The 20,355-nt window shown below is 43.2% G+C and overlaps 1 protein-coding gene across 1 annotated transcript in view; it reads left to right on the forward strand.

Annotated features, from left to right (window-relative positions):
• The window catches only part of LOC137307264 (formin-like protein 3), a 145,097-nt gene extending 132,344 nt beyond the window's left edge, over positions 1 to 12,753 (forward strand). The window contains exons 24-26 of the mRNA XM_067976697.1: positions 844 to 939; positions 1,748 to 1,871; positions 8,176 to 12,753. Of these exons, the coding sequence (XP_067832798.1) occupies positions 844 to 939; positions 1,748 to 1,871; positions 8,176 to 8,240 (285 nt within the window). The 3' untranslated portion in view covers positions 8,241 to 12,753. The remainder of the gene's footprint in view (positions 1 to 843; positions 940 to 1,747; positions 1,872 to 8,175) is intronic.
• Positions 12,754 to 20,355: the final 7,602 nt, after the last annotated feature.

Below are 20,355 nucleotides of genomic sequence, written 5' to 3' on the forward strand. Positions count from 1 at the left end.
GCAAGCAGTTGTAGCTTTAATCTAAGGATGTGTGGGTTAGAGGAGGAGACAGTCATACAGCTTGTGGGTATTCCAATGCAACTGTCACAGAATGGTGGAACACAAGTTTTTATACCTGGGTATACCTGGTTAGGCCTCAGCTGGAGTATTGTGTCCAATTCTGGGCACCACACTTGAGGAAGGATGTCAAAGCTTTGGAGAAGGTGCAGAGGAGATTTACCAGAATGGTACCAGGGATGAAGGTATTCAGTTATGTGGAGAGACTGGAAAAGCTGGGAATGTTCTCCTTAGAGCAGAGAAGGTTAAGGGAGATTTGATAAGAGTGTTCAAAATTATGGATGGGTTTTGATGGAGTAAATCGGGAGAAACTGTTTCCACTGGCAGGAGGGCCAGTAACCAGAGGACACAGATTTAAGATAATTGGCAAAAGAACCAGGGGAGAGATGAGGAGAAATGTTTTTACGCAGCGAGTTGTTCTGATCTGGAATGCTCTGCCTGAAATGGTGGTGGAAGCAGATTCAATAGTAACTTTCAAAAGGGAATTAGATAAATACTTGACAAGGAAAAATTTGCAGGGCTGTGGGGTGAAGAGCAGGGACTAATTGGACAGCTCTGTCAAAGAGCCAGAACAGGCATGATGGGCTGAATGGCCTCCTTCTGTGCTGCAAGATTCTATGGGTAATTCATGAGCTCAGCTGTGCTACTTGCTGAGCAGAGATTAGACACTTCCCCACCATTACTGTACACTCCACGAGCAGCTGCTTAGAAAGCAGCTGATGAAAGGTAAGAAGAGACATTGAAAAAGAGAAACACTAAATGTGTCGTCTTCTAATCTGTTTCCAGGAAGCAGAACAGGAAAATGAGCTGAGGAAAAAGCAGGAACAAGCTTTGAGAGAGAAAATGCTGGCACAGGAAGCCAAGCTTCAACAGGATCAAAAGGTACGTGACACACTGACTTTAATCTCAAAGCTTCGCTCTGAGGAAGCTGCAACTGAGCCATGCAGACCAGGAATGTGTCAACTTTGACCCTTGACCTGTGCTCATCTTAGCCAGGGCGGCAGGAGGCCAGCAGAGGGGGAAGCAAAACAATTGGCTCCAGCCTTTGGGCTAGGAAGCGGGAAAAACCAGTTGGGGTTCCTGCTCCTGATTACTATCCAGTGACGCCTGCTGGAAAGTGCATAAAAGGCGTGAATCCACCAACTGGTTTTCCACATTGATTCCTTGCATTCCAAATTGGACACAGGATTCCAAATAAGCTCTTAATTTCAAAATGGAGGATCTTACGATGGCTGACTCAGCACAAACAGTTGGTCAATTGCCTCACTTTACTTGTAACTAGAAATGAACAGATTGAATACATGTTTATCTTACTTTTTTGCTCTCTCTATCATTTAGTGAGCACCACTGAATATCTTACTTTTAACAGTAATCGAGTGCCATGTTCCTTTAACGCTGTGGTGAAGTCTGGGTAATTCTTTACTTTAAAGAGACTACAAATTTACCTTCAAGCAAATTCAGATTTGCTGCACTGCTTTGAAATAATCGCTGTCAACTATTTCAAATTCTCAATCTCCCAGATCTCTAGTTGCTACATATCTGATTTCATTTCCTACATTTCAGCCATGTTTTCCAATCAAAGTTCAATATACATCGATGTTGTATTGTGGGCATTAATCTGGAAAATACGGAAAGGACACGTGCTTATTCAGTTACTCCTCCTCAGTAAAGACGGTTTTGTGTTTTGCAGTCTCCGTGTCACCGGAACAAACGGCAGCAGCAGGAGCTCATTGCCGAATTGCGGAGACGGCAGGTCAAAGATCACCGACCGGTGTACGAAGGAAAAGATGGAACCATTGAAGACATTATCACAGGTAAAGGCCGGGAATACGTCATGGGTCAGGTTAAATGGGAGGATCTTTGGGTTGGTGGAAGTGGCCTTAGTGTTCTCAAGCCTGATGTCCTACCTGATAATTCAGATGATCTATTTCAAATAAAAGTTGCCTGTATTTTTTTTTTGGATTCCTTAATTGTAGATACAATGTGATGGGCAGCATGTTTGCGTACAATTGACCTAGTTCCAGGGAGTGGCTGTGCTGTCGGAACATTTCCTTGCCCTTCTGCTGAAGCCACTGCCCTTAATTTTCTTGCTGCAAACTTGACCTCGTTACATCACTTGAGTGCCAAGATTAACAGACTTGTTTGGGTGGGATTTCCTCTTTGTTCTGCTCAAACAAGTTGCCTTGTTTAAATGTTTGACTGCGTGGCCAAGGATTTATTGATATTATGCTTTAATAGTAATGGCACTATCTAGATGTGGTCTGGATGCCAGCATAGGCCTCTGGCAGGCACCGATCGATTTTAAACATTTTTAGTCGGGGGGGATCAAATAAATTGGGTTCGCGGTTTGTGAAAGCCATCTCCTGGTTCATTAATCCAGGTTTCTGATCTTCTGCCAACTTGTTCTTGTGAGTTGCAAGCTTTACCCTCTCACTGCCAGTCTGTGCTCCAAACCAAGACTGAGAGATGTGGGCCAGTTCTGCTTAATGCAGAGTTGTGGAGATGACAGATCAAAGAGTGGTGCCCTCCAGATGAGCTGGTCTTTGAAATTTTCTATACAGAAACTCCTGGGAAAACCCCAACTGTGTCTCAAGGGTTTAAATCCCAATCAGCTGTGAGCAAGCCCCAGAACTGGAAGATTAACTTCTCTTTTTGCCCTGACTGCAAGAATAACCCATGTTGCATCTGAGGTGTCTGCATTCTTGTTGGGTTTCTTTCCCATACTGGCTCTGCTAACTACCTGGTGTTGGTGCTTGATCTATGATGTTATTTCAAAGTGGGTAATCTGTTGGTAATTGCGGGGGTGGTGAGGGTTCTTTAAGTTTTGTTTGATTTGAAAGGTGGAACCTCTGTCATGTTGGATGGTACCTGATTAATTTGTACAGTCCCTTCCACTCCCAATTCAATGAATACCTGAAGTGGATAGGCACTGAAAATGTCCAAACCTTCACCTGCTGTATTCACTCTAGGTTATGACTGCCTGTTCATTCCTATGACGTGAATACAGGTTGTCCAGCTTTACGACTTGAACTACACATAGTCTATATCGTGTTGCACGACTACATCAATGGCCTAACTTGTAATATCAAAGCGGTGACAGTCAATTATATTTCATGCTGCAATTAAAATGTGCAACAGATTTTTTTAAACAAATATTTGATTCTGAATTTTTGATAACAGCCACAGTAACAGCTTGCCTTTATATAGTGCCTTTAACGTAGTAAAACATCCCAAGGTGCTTCACAGGAGCATTAGAAACAAAATCTGACACCGAGCCACATAATGAGATATTAGGACAGGTGACCAAAAGATTGGTCAAAGAGGTAGGTTTTAAGGAGCGTCTTAAAGGAGGAGAGAGAGGTAGAGGGGTTTAGGGAGGGAATTCCAGAGCTTAGGGCCGAGGCAGCTGAAGGCACGGCCGGCAATGGTGGAGCGATTAAAATTGGGGATGCACAAGACACAAGAATTGGAGGAGCGCAGAGATCTCGGAGGTTGTAGGTCTGGAGGAGGTTGCAGAGATAGGGAGGGGCAAAGCCATGGAGGGATTTGAAAACCAGAATGAGAATTTTAAAATCAAGGCATTCCTAGACCGGGAGTCATTGTAGGTCAGCGAGCACAAGGGTGATGGGTGAACGGGACTTGGTGTGAGTTCGGATACGGGCAGCAGAGTTTTGGATGAGCTCAAGTTTACGGAGGGTGGAAGATGGGAGGCCGTCCAGGAGAGCAATGGTATAGCCGAGTCTGGAGGTAACAACGGCATGGATGAGGATTTCGGCAAGATACGTTGTTTGCACCCTTCACCCATGGCTCCAGGCAGACTTGTAGCTTCTCCCATCTCTGGGCCTTAGTTCAAACCCTACCTGGCTTTGTAATATAAACGCGTATAAATTCAGCATTGAAGCCTCCTCCTCTCTTGTTCTGTGATTATTTTTTTTTTAAAAGGCAAGGGAATGATGTTAGGAGGGAGATCAACCCTGGCATCTATAGAGGGAGTGAAAGGGCTTTATTAAAACTCCCAGGAGCTATGGATTTTTCTCTTCCTGTGTGGAAATTCCTGGCCTCCAGTGGGCAACTGGCCATAGTGGCAGGATTGATATCTAGAGCTTGGCACGCATGGATTCATGAGCTTAGACCTCTAGCCCATCATTCTGTGGGTGCAGTGTATTGGAGAATTCCTTCGAATGGCCCTCAAGCAAGATACTGCTTGGGATCAATAGTGGATTATTCCAGTGCAGCGTCTCGGGCTAGTCATTTTCAGGAAGTGAGACTGTTCCAGTCTTGGGGCGTATTTTTGGTTAGGTAGTGGTCCAATAAATAATGGACTGGTCTGAACGTTCTGACAAAGGTTTCACCTTCAATTGCATGTGATGCTTTTTGCATTGTGAGCATACTGAGGCTCCTCTCCATTTTATGATTTGATGTGGTTTCTTTTTCTTTCTTCCCCCCCCCCCCCCCCCCCCACTTCCGCTTCTCTCTCTCTCTCTTCCTCCCCTCTCTCTATTGCACAATCTTCTTTCTGCAGTGCTGAAGAGTGTGCCCTTCACAGCCCGAACCGCTAAACGTGGCTCCCGGTTCTTCTGTGAAACGTCATTGTGTGAGGAGTCCAATTGTTAATATTTGTGCCCTCTACAGTCTACAGCTGTGACAGGTTTATATAATCCTTTTTTTTTTCATTGTGTGTCTCTACTGTTCTTAAAGGAAATGATTGTTTTACATGATCCATTTTAATTAACCCTTGTGCGAGTTTTCTTCACTAAATTCCCTATAAATGATGTCCCATGATCTTCCCGAAGACAACTCCTTACCGTCAATGGTAGAACATGGGGATGGCCCAAATTTGCCAGCTGAGGCAGGGATTCGTTCAGACCTGGATATACCCAGCCAGTAAAATGGCTTGTCCAGACACCAATGCAAGGTCCCCCTAATTTGGGGGTGGGTTGGGTTGGGGGGGGGGTGGGCGGGGGTTGGAAGGGGAACCAGTGTTGTCTCTTAGTAGCTGTTGCAAAGGAGTATTGACAATGGTTGAGCCTTACTTTGCCAGCCAGGTTATCTTCTGCTGCCTGTAGGACAGTGTGGTGGTGGAAAGCTACCAGGCAAGAATCAAAGTGTCTCAATTCGGCCAGAGAATTGCGTTGTTTCTGATTAATATTTTTGCAAAGCTCTTCCAGTCATTCTTTCCCACATTCATTTTCATCATTCTTTGCTGCTCTCCTAATTGAATGGACAAGTCTCACCTTTTCTGGGGCAATAAAAGTAAGCAAAAGCTATTCTAATTTATGAAAGGTCTTGCCTGCTCCTCTCTTCAGCACCATCACTTCGACTGAAGTTCTAGCTACAGGTAAAACTGATGAACGTCAGAATCCCATCCCTTTTTTTAACATAAAATCTTCTCTCCTCTTTCATCACCATCATTCATTCACCTTCATTTTCTTCATTTCTTTAGCTAAAGGGAAGAGTATGATCCATAATTTTCCAAATTCTCCAACGCGGGTAAGAGTTTGTTGCATGCATGGCAACAGCAGTGAAACTATCGCGTTCGCAAGCTTGCCAGCTGCAGCCGTTTACATCTGTCGCCCTCCGTTAAATGCTAACGTGAAACGAGAATCAAATAAGAGACCTCATGGAGGGCGGAGGCTAAGGGAAGACGTTGAAATTTTTTTTAGTTTACAATCTAGGTCAACTGATCTGCTTTGATATAAATATTCAACTTTTTTATATTTTATATTGCTAAACTTTAGAATTTTGAGCTACCCTAATTAAACAAACGCCTAAACAAGGGTGCAGTTGCAAAATGATCCTGAGAACTCCTTTCTTTCACAGGTCTGTGTGTTTTTTAAAAATATAAGAAGTCCTTAATGCCCATAAGGAGCAGCCCAGCTCCAGGCTCTGTTTCACTGGTTGCTATGGACTTCAATGAACATTGCCTCGAAGAGGAGTGCCATTGTCTGAAAACAAATACATGACTGTTCCAGTCAGATGGTTTTTTTCCTCTGAGTATATGGGCACATGCTGATCATAACACTAGGCTTTAGTGGCTCATCACCCAGGCAATTTGTTTGCCTTCAGTGGAGCAAGGGAAAAAAATTGGACAGTGACCCTTACAGGGGTACTGTTCGCCTGGTACCACACCCATGTGGACCTTCTTCACGTGTGTGCACTTGATTGTTGTCAGGCTATTGGACTGTGGAGGGCATCACATCACCCTTGCTGATTTTTTTTTTTTTTTGCTCTCCCCAATGTCCAGTGTCAGCCGTGGCCCAGTGGGTAGCAACCTCACCTGAGTCAGAAGGCTGTGGGTTCAAGTCCCTTTCCAGAGACTTGAGCATACAATCTAGGCTGACACTCCAGTGCAGTACCGAGGGAGTGCTGCACTGTCGGAAGGTGCTGTATTTCAGATGAGACGTTAAACCGTGGCCAGGTGGATGTGAAAGATCCCATTACACTATTTCAAAGAAGAGCAGGGGAGTTCTCCCCGATGTCCTGGCCAATATTTATCCCTCAACTAACATCACTAAAAAGCAGATGATCTGGTCATTATCACATTGCTGTTTGTGGGACCTTGCTGTGCACAAATTGACTGCCACGTTTTCTACATTATAACAGTGACTACACTTCAAAAGTACTTCATTGGCTGTAAAGCACTTTGGGACGCCTTGAGGTCATGAAAGACGCTATAGAAATGCAAGACTTTTTTTTCTCCATGTTGAAGCTCCCACTTTTACCTTGGCTGAGGTCAGCTGAGTCAACACAGATTGAACCTGGATGACCTTCCTGGTCTGTGTGGCTCAGTACCACAGCATTTACCCACTGTGCCCTCTGGAGAAACTGAGCTGTCATCTAGTTGAAGGAAGGATCCAACTGGTTGCATTGCACATTTGAGCGATTTTAAGTATCTGCTCGGGAACATGATTTTCTGGTTTCTTCACCTGGATGATGGGACCAACTGATAACTTTGATCATTACTCGACCTTGTTTCGAGAAAGGAGTTTTTGAAGTGTGCCCCTTTTTGATTGGATATTGGGATAAATTGTGGCTTTTGGTTGCCAGTCCAACTCAATTATTTTTTTTGTGGTCAGACATTAAGGCAGAACTTGTTGAACAGATTGTACCTGAATTGTTTCAAAAAATGTCCTGCCATAGGGCTGAAGGAGACGGAAAGGCAGGGGGAGTAATTCCTCAACAGAGTAACCCCATCCCCTGGCCACCCTCATTTTTCTATTAATATTGAGGAAAAAAAATCCTGCTAACATCTCTTGCCTTTCAGAAGATATCCTAGCTTTTCTGTTGTGTGTTTTTGGGCTCTTGGAGACTTCTGATTCTGAGGCACCCCTTCTCTCCTTTGTTGCTCTCATGGTGTGGGGTGCATTTTACTGGCCCCTGGCCAATTAGATGGAGAACATTGTTCGTGCCTCTTGAGAGGGGAACAGACAAGGGGACAAGACCAGTCCAAGCTCGCATGAATGTAGCTGCTGTTGGTTCAATCCATGCGCGACGTTGTCTGCCTGGACCATCGCTGCCTCCTGGGTGAAGGAGGAATTGTGGCTCTGGCAGCAATCGGGCAAAGTAGAAAGTAAATTGGAGTTGCTCAGCTGTTCTCTGTGCAACCTTCCTTCCATCCAATAGGGGACAGGTAGCTGAGCTATGATGCCATTGCACTCTGCTAACAGAAGGGGGAGCACTTTGGTAGGACAGCACTGGCGGTGTCAGCTCTTCCTTAATGGTGTGTCTTTGGCCGTCTAAACTATGAAGGAATAAGGAAAGAGTATGGAAAAGAGAACCATTTAAGTGCAACGTATGGGGAGTCTTACGTTGCACCCAGTTTGTACTATATATCTGCTGTCACTGATTTCGAGCCCATTGGAAATAATCACCCATTTCCCAACACTTACATCCGTTAGCTAGATAAATGTGTGTGTGTATATGCACAAAGGCACCAGTTGCTATTGTTTGCCGACATTTTGATTGTACGTAACTTAATATCTTGCCGTTGTTTCAGACCCGCTTCTCCGCAGAGCTGCTTTGCTTTATCGCTTGATTGCCTCTTGTTACCCAACCAGCAGAGCGAAGTCATCGGTACCAATTGCTTTTACTCTCCTCTTTGGTTTCTGTCTCCCACAGATCTTAGAAGTCAACCGTACCGACGCGCAGATGCGGTGATACGACACGGGTGGAAACGCCTCTGAAGAAAAAGCTTGGCAAAACTGCGACCAAAATGACAGTGTTATCAAAACTGTTCAATTGAGGAGCATCTTGGGATGAACTTATTTTTTTTTGGCCCCCAACGACTCCCTGAAATGAAGAATTTTCTGCACATGTATCTTCCTAATCCACTACATATGGGCATGCCAGAAATGGCGTTATGTGGAGAAAAATCTCGAGAGAACCCTCTCCCTTTTTTTTTGAGGGGAAAAAAAATGTTTTTAAACCAATCCCCTTAACCTGCTCATCGCTTAATGAACGTGCGAGTGAAATTATCCAACAACGCAGTTGAGATCCCAACTCTGTTCGTCAAAGCTCAAAATGGTGGTTGGGGTGGGGGGAGAGGGTGGTGTTTGAGGGAAGTGTTGTCTGTCTAACCAAACTTGGACAGCCCATGAAAATTGAATGCCTTTACTACAACAGTATTACCTGGACACATAACCAAGAAGTTCTTTCTGTGCTTGTAGTCTTAATTAATTTAAGGTATTTTTCTATTATTACTCCTTTTGTTTTGTACAGTAGAATTTGCCTTCTGTAGTGACTCCAAAGAAACTTTGGCATCTGTTATTGCCAAAGAAAAATGGTGGCTGCTTTCTTTGTCAGAGCCATAATCTTCCTCTTGCATTGATTTTAAACCCATTTGGAATTCCTTTGGAGCATTTCCAGACGTTTAGCCCGCTGAGTATTGCTAAATGTTTCGGTTTTCTTGGCAATCATATCCAGCGGGGGGGGAAAAAAGTCCAGTTAGACTTGCAGCTTTTTCAGGATGGGAGGAATTTTAGTGAAGGGGAGGAATTTTCTCTCTCATAATATTAAAGAATATTCAACAAACAAAAACTTTAGACCCATGAAACAGATAGAAGGACAAATTTTCCTCTCCTTAATGAGTCGAAGCTCTTCACCACTTTTGTAATTACTGCGGGTTTCAGCCACTTAAAGGCACTCAGAAAAATCTGAAGGATTACAACCTGCATCTACATGTTTTACATCCAGCCCATTCCTGGTTATCCATTCACTTATCACTATTGCAGTACTCAAAGGGTTAATCTTCCGCCAAGGGTTGATTACATTGGATGGATTTTAGTCCTGACTTTGGCTCCTGTTTTTCAGATTGCAGGCGGGGTCTGAGTTTACAATTGCTTCACCGACCTTCTACAAGCTAATGACCTGTTGCACGTACTTGGCCCTAAGAGTCCAATCCTGACTAAATCTGAGCCCGATGAATTGAGAAGGAAACGTCCAACTGGAATCAGAATTGGTTTAGTTCAGATCTGGGAATTTGGCGCTTATTCCATATTTTTTCCCTTTGGAAATAACGGAACTGAATGCAGTCTAGGGAACTGACTAACATATTGTTTACACACCCAGACACACTCCTTTACAATGTTATGGTTTTCAGTTAAGAAAGACCTCTGATTTGTCACTAAATTTATTTAGTGTATGGGTACCAATACACTATAGGAACATTTGCACTTAAGCCAATACCCTTAACTGTTGTGATACACTTCTAGGGTCATACCCTGAGTTCATCACCTCAAACTACTCCTTCACTACCACCACCAGTGACAAGCCCGGTCAAAGAATCGCGCTGAGTTAGCTGATCTCAGCTGGGCTGGTTCCTGACCTCCATCCAGTCGACTCTGCTGAAAAGAGCATCTTTGTTGCTTGGGTGGCGAGCGAGGACTGAGGCGGACTCAGCTGTTATGCCCTTGGTTGAATAGCCGACGGGCACTCACTGCTCAGGCTCGCGCATGAAGAAAGGGTCACTTGGGTGAGGTACCAGAGGAACCTGTACCTCAATATGAGTTGGTGTTTTTGGGGGGGGGGGTTGGGGAAAATGAGGGGGAAAAGCAGAAGAACAAAAATTGACTGAATCTGTGCAGTTATCAAAACCAAACTCCACTCAGTGGAGCTACCCCTCCAGCTCTCGCTGGTGTCCATGGTTCCCAGAATATACATCGGTGAGCTCTAAATGCAAGTATAAAGCGATTTTAAAAAACTGACCGTTTCTCATTTTATCAGGCAGTACCAAAGTTGTGCTTTACAATGTAAAGTTGAAATTCCAATATCATTGATTTTAAGAAAATGTTATAAACTCGTGGAAGCTGTCAATAGCCTGTTTTAGGCAATTGAATGCATTCCATATGAAAGAGGGTTACAGTCTTGAACTGAAGGCCAAGAATCAAACGTTTACATGTAAATATAAGGCATTTCAGATGCAATTTAGTGTTACGGTTTTCTGTCGTTTTGTAGAGGAGGTGAAAAAACACAATGATCTTGTGTGGTACCTTGTTTTAAAATCAACCTTGCGTTCTAATCCAAATTCATGGTTTTAAAGCGTAGTTGCATGATATCACTCTTGAAACCATTTGCAGCACAAAGGAGGCCATTCTGCCTATCGTGCCTGTCCCAATGCCAGCTCTTTAACTGGGTCCATCTACTTTAATCCCATTTTCCTGCTCTTTCCACATATCCTTTTATCTCTTCCTTTTAAATGATACAGACTCTGCCTCAATAATCACTTCTGGTAAAACATTCCATTTTCTAATAACTCCCTTTGGAAAAATTTCTTCTAATTTCCTCTTCATTCTTTCAGTGATAACTAAACATAGTCTATGGCCCAGTGGAAACAATCTTTCACTATCAATCCTCTCAAAACCTTTCATAATTTTGAAAACCTCTGTCAGTTCCCCTGCTTAACCTTCTCTGCTCCAATGAAAAAAAGCACCAATTTATCAAGCCATCCTTCTTAACTATTACATCGCATTCCTGGTATCATTCTAATAAATCTTCACTGTTCTCTTTCCATGGCTCCAATATCTTTCCTATAATGGGATGTCCAGAACTGCACACTAAAGTCCAACGGTGGCCTAAGCAGTATCTTGTACAAATTCAACAACACTTACAGTTTCATTATTTTAGAAAAAAAACTTCAAGTAACCATGACTACTATGGCATGTAATATACAGCAGCCCTGTGGAAACACAGATCAGATAACTGTTCCCCTGCTGTATGTGATTCTACTGAACATGTTAGTATGACACTGAGTTTTATTTGATGTGGTGTTCTCTTATAATGCTCTTTCCCTGAATACTGTTCAAGTGTAACATTCGTTCTATTGAGTGAGCAAAAATACAGGTTTGTTTCAGGCCCCCAGAGTGTATTTTACTAAAATGGAAATCTAGGTTTGTGCTAGTGAAAGGTTAAAGCTTCATCTAGATAATACACATGAGCCTGACCATATCAAGCAAGGCCTGATGCTTGTATGGACTCCTGAAAGTGGGCATGCTATTTCTTTCTTCTGCGGTCACATTCAGTCTCTCTCTCTTTCTCTCTGTCTGTATGTGTGTATGATTCTGATTCTTTGTGTGTGTGTGTGTGTGTATCTCTCACTTTTACTCTCACTCATTCTCTGGCCTCTCCCAAGCCCATTGTGCTGCTATATTACAGAGCTCTATTTACATCCCAAATGGCCCAAACCTATTCCTTAATGGACACTGTCTCTAAATTTAACTAATTTTATTACAGGCATAGCCAGGTTTGATCCACCATGGTAATGAGCCCTGTCGGGCTTCAGAATGACTTGAGTGTACAACAGTAACCCTAAATCTGCCGATTATTACTGATGGGTTCCTGAGGCTGAGATTGAGTCTAACGATGGGGAATTGATGTATTATCAACCGGTTCACTGATTACAGTGTCCCAAACCCAGTGTGAAAACAGTTTTATTTATTGGAAAGTTTTTTTTAAAATTATGTTTGTAAAAGTTGCTGTCCAAAGACTACAAAATTATTTAAAACAAGGTGTTTGTTATTTCAAAGTGATTCGTTGGCCTTTCATTTTTGAATGAAATAACCCTAATAGCAAACTTTTTAAATGACACTGTTGAAAAGTTTAAAACTCTGAGTCTGTACCTTCAGTTTTATTTTTTTTTCAATTTATGTTGCTTCCCCCATGTATTAATGGAATGTTCCAGTGATGTCATGGATTGAATATTCTTGCATTATTTGTTTAGTTTGTGACATCATCCAGCAGAACAGCTGATAAAGATTTGTGGGGGGGGGAGTGGTGGGCAGTGACATTTTAGTAGTAAATGCTGAGTTGTAGACTCAGGATATATATGTATATTTTTTTAATACTGGATTTGAATAAGTCTGCCCATCAGTAGTCATTATTTAAAAAGTAAGCTGTGGACAATAGACTTCAAATAATCCGTACATTCCTTGTACAAAGCCACACAGTCGCCATTTTGTTTTCTTGTCTTTCTGGTATGTATTACGTATGAAGTATTTAGTTTGTATTTTAACCATTGCATTCCGTTCCAAACTCTACATTCTTGTAGTTAACTGTATCCTTTTGTAATTGTAAAAATCTGTTAAGTTCATTCCATTTTTCAATTTTTTTAAAAACTATTTTTTAAACTATGCCAAAGTTGAGGCCTTCAGCCTCTAAGCAATACTGTACATATTATTCTTAATAATTATTATTATAAATCCAGTTCTGTGTGGTCTAAGTGTTGTGATTTACATGTTCTTACATTTCTAGTGGAAATCTGAAAGGTTCTCCAGTTTATCTAGTGACCAAAAGCTGGGCTGCCAATTGGAGGCCTGGGATGATCATGTCACATGACTGAGTGCCATTAACTATTTGTCTCCAAGTGTGTAGCACCAAGACTAAGATACTTATGTTAGAGTTTTGTGCTTACAGGTTGCCCCATGATAGTTTGATAGCTTCTTCAGGATGGTTTATTCATTATCATTCTGATTTCTTTAGAAAATAATATTTTGGGATACGGTCTATGAGTATTTTGAGACATGAGAGGTAGGAAGTGGAGCAGGCTTTGGAGGAACAGGTGACTTTGGACCTGTGGTTCCCAAAGCTCTCCACCACTGGTGGTTTTTTCTCACCTCATGTCTTGGTCTGTTGTAGACTCATTGATAGAGATTGATTGTCACGATTACTCAACAACTCCATTATCATTGTATCATGTGACTACCAAGATGGTAGGAGACGAACTAGGTAGACCTTGGTCTTTTCTCGTCTGGCGATTCCTATGGTCCTAGCAGGATAATCAGTGGGACACTTGGAGGCACAAAGCTGCTTTTCTTAGGAGCAGGGCCAGTTACACAACCATGGTTCAGTCTTGGTAGCCTGACTTCTGAGGGGGAAGTTAATAAAAAGGGGAAAAGATCTACATGGACTGCCCCCCAACATTTCCAAAGAAATTTGTTGTTCGAGATGTGGTGCAAAACAATGGATGCAGCATTGAAGAGGATTTAGGTAGGGTGCCAACAAAAGCTCACCATAACTCCACCTCCCTCTTCAAACTGCTGCTAACAACCCCTCAATTCAACAATGATAATCCCCTTTAACCTGGAAGCCATTTTATTTTCCAATAATCTTAGATATGCAAAGTAAGTTTCCCCAAATGATTGCCCTCCACCTGAACTGTACACCAGAGGAGCTCTTTATTGAGCAGTTCAAATCAGTAAGAGGTTAGTGACGTATCTTGCGACCAAGGGTACATGATACTGTAGAGTCCCAAAGCACCATAACCTAGTTCATGTAGTGCACAAAGCAATGACCAGGAATGTTAGTTTAAAGGGATAATATTAACTGGTAAATACATCTTGGAAGAGTAAATGAGGTAAAGGGGATTGGTAAACTGACATGGTCTGGAAGTTGGTGCCTACACTGGTAGAGTGTCACTGCGCCATAGAAGCCAGGAGGATCACAGACGTACCCAGGCTCCAGTAATGCCTTTCAGCAGCTGTCACCCAAGTCCTCGAATCTTCTCATCAGCTGCATGATGGACATCTGATCTCAGGATGATGGCATGATCTGTGGAGGGCAGTTTTCAATGTGCCAGCCACCTTGATGCTCTAGATGCCCAATACCGCGTATCAGGCTCATTCATCACCATGAACCCAGGTCTTCGTGTGAAGGACTAACTCCGCCCCCCCCCAAATACACCAGGAAGTTAACTTTGCCGTCATCGAAGAAAGAAGAGAAAGACTAAAGTGCCCTTCACCCCTTTCTCAACCTGGTGCTGGGAGAATGTGCTGGTTAATTGTGAAACCTGAGCGCACTAACCCCTATACGGTAGGGAGTAAGGATACAGGTTTTGGTTGGTAAGAGACTCTTGATTATGGATGCTGCACTATTGGCGAAAAGTCCATTCAACAGTCCCCTTGTCACTTAAAATAGTGCTCTAGACATTGGCCTCGAAATTCAGGAGTGCCTGCTCAGTGAAATTACCCCGCGCCCAAAGCCTAGATATTGGGCCTCAGACCTCATTACCGTGAGGCCAGCGTCAAGGGGGAGCCCTCCTTAAAGAAGGTATGAAGATCGGACTGCTGACAAAGCTGCAGTGACCCTCTGGTCAGTGAAGGATCGCGGGCCTCAGGGTGGGGGGACCACGACTGGACCTCGGGATGGCGGGGGAAGCATGGAGGCTGGGGGTGTGGGGGGAGATCGGGGGCCAAGGCCTGATGGTCGGGGCCGGCAGTGGCAGCATTCGGGATGGCGTTTACTTGGTAAGTAACTTACCTGTTTTTTTTTATTCAGGCGATCTTTAGGGTTGATTTACCTGAGCTGATGCCAGCTACCTCAGGGCAAACCAATGTTGGAGAGGGGACCTCAGCAGGCCCTAGGCTCCTTATTTGCATATGCAAAGGGTCTAACACCTGCTTCAGGTGTGGGTAAGGGACACCTCTTGTTTGTCCTTACCCAATTTGGCGGGCAGCGCACTTTTGGTCAGAAGTATGTGCGCACTTCCTGTCTGCCATTTTGGGGCCTTAAGAGGCTGCTTAGCACCTGAAAAACGGGTGCTACATGACCCAATTCCTAGGCCGTTACCTTTTCTATTTCACATACACACCTCACGAAGGTCCCCTCTGATTCGCCTACTTTCAAGGCTAAAAAGTCCCAAGTTTTTCTAGCCTATCATAATTTAGAGCATGGTTTAGTATTGCTGCCATTTTGACTGACTCACCCCATAAGGAAGCCAAAATGTGGAAACATCAAGATTTGATCCTAAGAAAAAGCTACACAATTGTTGCAAATGATTGTGGAGATACAATATAGACCAAATCTACATATAAAGACATTGTTCAATGAAGATCTGATTAAGGCTCTACCCCAGCTTGATGAGGCCACAACCAATGGGTTGTTATATTTCAAACCATGGAGCAACACCCCCCTCTACTGGCAGAAATTCACAACACAAAGCACTTGGTTTATCCACCGACCGATAAGAAAAGATAGCAAAGGAATAGTCTATAATGTCATGACTTTTTCAAGGTGACTAAATTCTGGTATTGTAGCACATTCATAGCGAATCAGCAGCCCCTTTATACACCAAAGTCATTGGCAAAAAAAATCGGGCGTGGTGTATAACAGTTTGCTGAGTCGATAAGCGTGTTTTGTGCGAAAATAAATGGATTAATTATTTCATTAACATAGCGCCTGAAGGAATTTTACAAAAATACTGGTTGGTCCATGCTAACCACATGATCACATCAGTGGGCAGAGGAGATGGTTGTCCACGCAACTACTTAATGCAACTAAAATGGCTGAATTTGCCAACTAGCCAGTGATCGTTTTAGATATGCACTGAGTTCCAGCAGTGCGGTTCTGGCATTGAGACTACACTATGGGTCCATTAATATATTTTTGAGGCCATAATGAGGTTGTGCATGCCTGATGTACCAGCCCTCAACACCACAGATGCTTCCCCACCCCATTATATCGCACTGTGTAGTATGTAGTAGGCCTCAGGCTCCAGCCCTAAATAATGCAGTTGCTCTATGGGCACTGACCATCTCATTATCAGGCCACAATCGTATACCAATGAGATTGTCCACCACCCTATCTGGCTAGGCCACTTCAAAAAGTACCATCTCTCTCTGTGGTGAAATCCTCCCATTACCCCATACCTCATATGTCTATTTGCTACCAGGAACTCGCCTCTCTCCTCACCTCTAATTCTAGATGTCATATCAGTCCTGTTCACCAGCTCCACTGACTCCTTGTGCCCCAATGAATCCTCGTCCTCATTTTCGAATCCTTCCATGGCCCTACCCAGATCTGGGTAATCTTCTCCTACCAAACATTCCTGCCACACACACTTGTTCCTCTGACTCTGGATTACTGCCTCTTCCCACCCACTCAGTAGCCCCTGCCATTTGGAATCCTCTTTCAAAACTACTTCACTTTAACTGTGCCTTTATTTCCCTCATCCCACTACTGAATTCTGAGGAAACTCCAACGGGTTAATACTGGAATTCTGTGAAGCCCAGATCCTTGAAAAGCTGAAGGCTAAGCAACTTTCAGGCACAGATAACCGACAGACGTCTAATTGAGAAAGCCTGGGGCAATAGAGGTTCTAAACCTGCCCTGTGATCAGTCTGAAGCCAGATGGATGTGACAAATTCTTCTGGGGATCTAGCCATGAGATAAAAGGATTTTTAAGGAGACATCCAAGTTGTGATTATGGTCCTCAAACTGGAACGGCTTGATGCGAAAGGTTCAACTGGTCAGGAAGTTCTGATTCTCATCACAACATGCAAAATTTGACCATCATAATTTCTGACGTATCCTTAGCAAAATCAATTGACACATTGGAAGGGACACACATTGAGATTTAGTCCTGGCAAGAGGTTTATCTCAGCAAGACTTAAGATATAAGATTCCCCCTCCCCAACAAGAGAAAGGAGAAGGAAAGGATAAAAGCTGGAAGGAAGGGAGAGCCGAACAAAGAGAGATCGAAGAGAGAGGTCGGGAGCTTCAGAAAGGAGCAGGAGGTTAAATAATAAGGCGACCAAATCCTTGAACTGCCCAGCAGAAGCAGGAGGAGTTTGAGATGAAATTGTAGAGTTAATAGAGGTTAAGGTCTAGGTTTTACAATTGTAACTCCTAACGGGTACCCGTTCATTTTAACTGGGTTCCGGGAAGCATTATGGGAAGAAAACCTGGGCCTAATGTTTAAACGACAGCAGTAAACTGTGAAGTGTAACACCTGGTTATCTAATAGCTCTGAGCATAGTGCGAGAACCGAGGTTAGCTAGCCAGATCCAGAAGACGACAGAAATTAAATCCATGAGTGTGCACAACAAACTCACAAAGTTATTGTCCTAGCCATCTGGTAACCAAGCAATTGAACACACAGAGAGTGGCATTAAATCACAGGCGTTCAGACAGATCTATCCCATAATGCAGAATCAAACCTTTTCCATCTTAGCAAGGAAGAACAGAACAACTTGCATTTATATAGAGCCTTTAACATAGTAAAATGTCCCATGAAAATTTACGGCACAGAAGGAGGCCATTCGGCCCATCGTGTCCGCGCCAGCTGAGAAACGAGCCACCCAACCTAATCCCACTTTCCCGCATTTGGTCCGTAGCCCTGTAGGTTACGGCTCTTCAGGTGCACATCCAGGTATTTTTTTTAATGAGTTGAGGGTTTCTGCCTCTACCACCCTCTCAGGCAGTGAGTCCCAGACCCCCATCACCCTCTGGGTGAAATTTTTTTTCCTAATTTCTGCTCTGATCCTTCTACCAATCACTTTAAATCTATGCCCCCTGGTTATTGACCCCTCCGCTAAGGGAAATAGGTCCTTCCTATCCATACTATCTAGGCCCCTCATAATTTTTTACACCTCAATCAAATCACCCCTCAGCCTCCTCTGTTCCAAGGAAAACAACCCCAGCTTATCCAATCTTTCCTCATAGCTAAAATTCTCCAGTCCTGGCAACATCCTCGTAAATCTCCTCTGTACCCTCTCTAGTGCAATTACATCCTTCCTATAATGTGGTGACCAGAACTGTACACAGTACTCAAGCTGTGGCCTAACTAGTGTTTTATACAGTTCCAGCATAACCTCCCTGCTTTTATATTCTGTGCCTCGGCTAATGAAGGAAAGTATTCCATATGCCTTCTTAACCACCTTATTCACCTGTCCTGCTACCTTCAGGGATCTGTGGACATGCACTCCAAGGTCCCTCACTTCCTCTACACCTCTCAGTATCCTCCCATTTATTGTGTATTCCCTTGCCTTGTTTGCCCTCCCCAAATGCATTACCTCACACTTTTCCAGGTTGAATTCCATTTGCCACTTTTCTGCCCATCTGATCAGTCCATTGATAGCTTCCTGCAGTCAACAGCTTTCCTCCTCACTATCAACCACATGGCCAATTTTTGTATCATCTGCAAACTTCTTGATCATGCCCCCTATGTTTAAGTCCAAATTGTTAATATATACCACAAAAAGCAAAGGACCGAGTACTGAGCCCTGCGGAACCCCATTGGAAACAGCCTTCCACGATGCTTCACAGGAGTGATTATCAAACAAAAATTGACATCGAGCAACATAAGGAAATATTAGGACAAGTGACTAAAAGCTTGGTCAAAGACATCAGCATACATCTCTTTGCGGTCTTGTTCAGCCACTACAGACCAGATCTCTCGGTCTTTGAACATCTGCTCCGCTTTCCTAATAGGAAGAAAAAGGAATATAAAATTAAAATCAGGCCTTTGACAAAATTGGTCAGTGTCCTACCTGCTGGGAATGCTCCATCATTGTTAGAGGTACATTCCTTTGGATGAGATGTTAAACCGAGGTCCTGTCTCCCTGTTCCAGTGGTTCAGATGGTTGTTAAAGATCCCACAGCACTATTGATAGAAGAGCAGGGAGTTCTCTCGGTGTCCTGGCCAACATTCTCCCCTCAAGCAACACCATCAAAAGCAGATTAACTGGTCATTTATCTCATTGCTGTTTGTGGCATAAAATGGCTGCCATGTTTGCTTACGTAACAACAGTCACTGCACTTCAATGTAATTCACTGTGTGAAGCACGGTGAGATTTCAATGGAATAATTCACTTTATATATGCAAGCATTTTATTTCTAAGATATTAACATTTTGTTAACGAGGCATCATCTCAATTTTAGGCAATTTTCAGGACCGACACAGTGTTGCAAAAATACTTTTGTTCTGTTAGGCAAGTATATCTCGTACGTAACTGTCTTTTAAAAGTGGTGGTAATGCAGTTATAAAATGGATTGCAAGCACTTTACTGGAACCTGTAATGGCTGCTTAGACACATTAATTTGTCAGACTTCCAGCTAGAGAACTCTCTTGATCCTCTGGGATCCGTAACTTACATCCTTCCTGGTATGATTGAGTGGACGGAAATGTGGTTTCTGATTATTGCTAGATGTTAAAATAAACAGGCTGTTGTTCAAGAAAACACAATAGTGGCAGGCCATCAACGCACTTGATTAAGGTGTTTGGACTGTTAACAACATATAGTCTAAACGCAGAGAATTGTGATCTGAGTATTTGTTATGTTTCCCCTCCCCTCACATCAGCCTACAAAGGGACTTGATTATCTTTCAGGTTTCAGTTTGGAGGCAGGGTCTACCCCCCAAACATTAACCTGTCTTTTCTCTTTACAGATGCTCCTGGAGCTGCTGTGCATTTCAATCTCATTTTGAAGGCAGGGTGCTCAGAATCAACGCAATAACCTGGAAATTGCTGTTGCCGATGTAAGCGGACAAATGCTGAACGTGCTTCTTTCTGCCATTTTAGTGGGGACGTTAACCCATTTGAAGTAAATGGTCCAAGACCTGCCTTAAAATAGCAGACAGAAGAATACAATGCAAACACGTTTGCCTGCTAATATCAACAACAGTAACTTCGAGGCTAATATTCTAAATGTGGCTTTTTCAATGACTTATACTGGGTTAAAATAACCTACTGCAGTTTATGATTAAATGCTCTGGTACTTGATTGCTCTTATTGATAGCATCGTCACTTTGACTGGATATCAGTGAATGGCTGAAAGTTCTTCCCTTTCCACCTTTACCAGTGGACATCCATCTAGCATGTACACATATATTAGTTGGTCACATGTGTTACCTTCAGCAGTAATGTGGCAACAGTACACAGCTGTGATATTGGCTTTGCTGTTTGACAATATGCACTACAGAGCTCCAGTAAAGAGGTTTACTTCACATTGCTATGAACATACGAACAAAGGAAAAGACCCTCAGGCTGAGTTAGCCTGCTCCATCCACACACACTGCACCCAATTACCC

The sequence above is a fragment of the Heptranchias perlo genome, chromosome X (assembly GCF_035084215.1).
Source record: "Heptranchias perlo isolate sHepPer1 chromosome X, sHepPer1.hap1, whole genome shotgun sequence".
In the NCBI taxonomy this organism is placed as follows: domain Eukaryota; kingdom Metazoa; phylum Chordata; class Chondrichthyes; order Hexanchiformes; family Hexanchidae; genus Heptranchias; species Heptranchias perlo.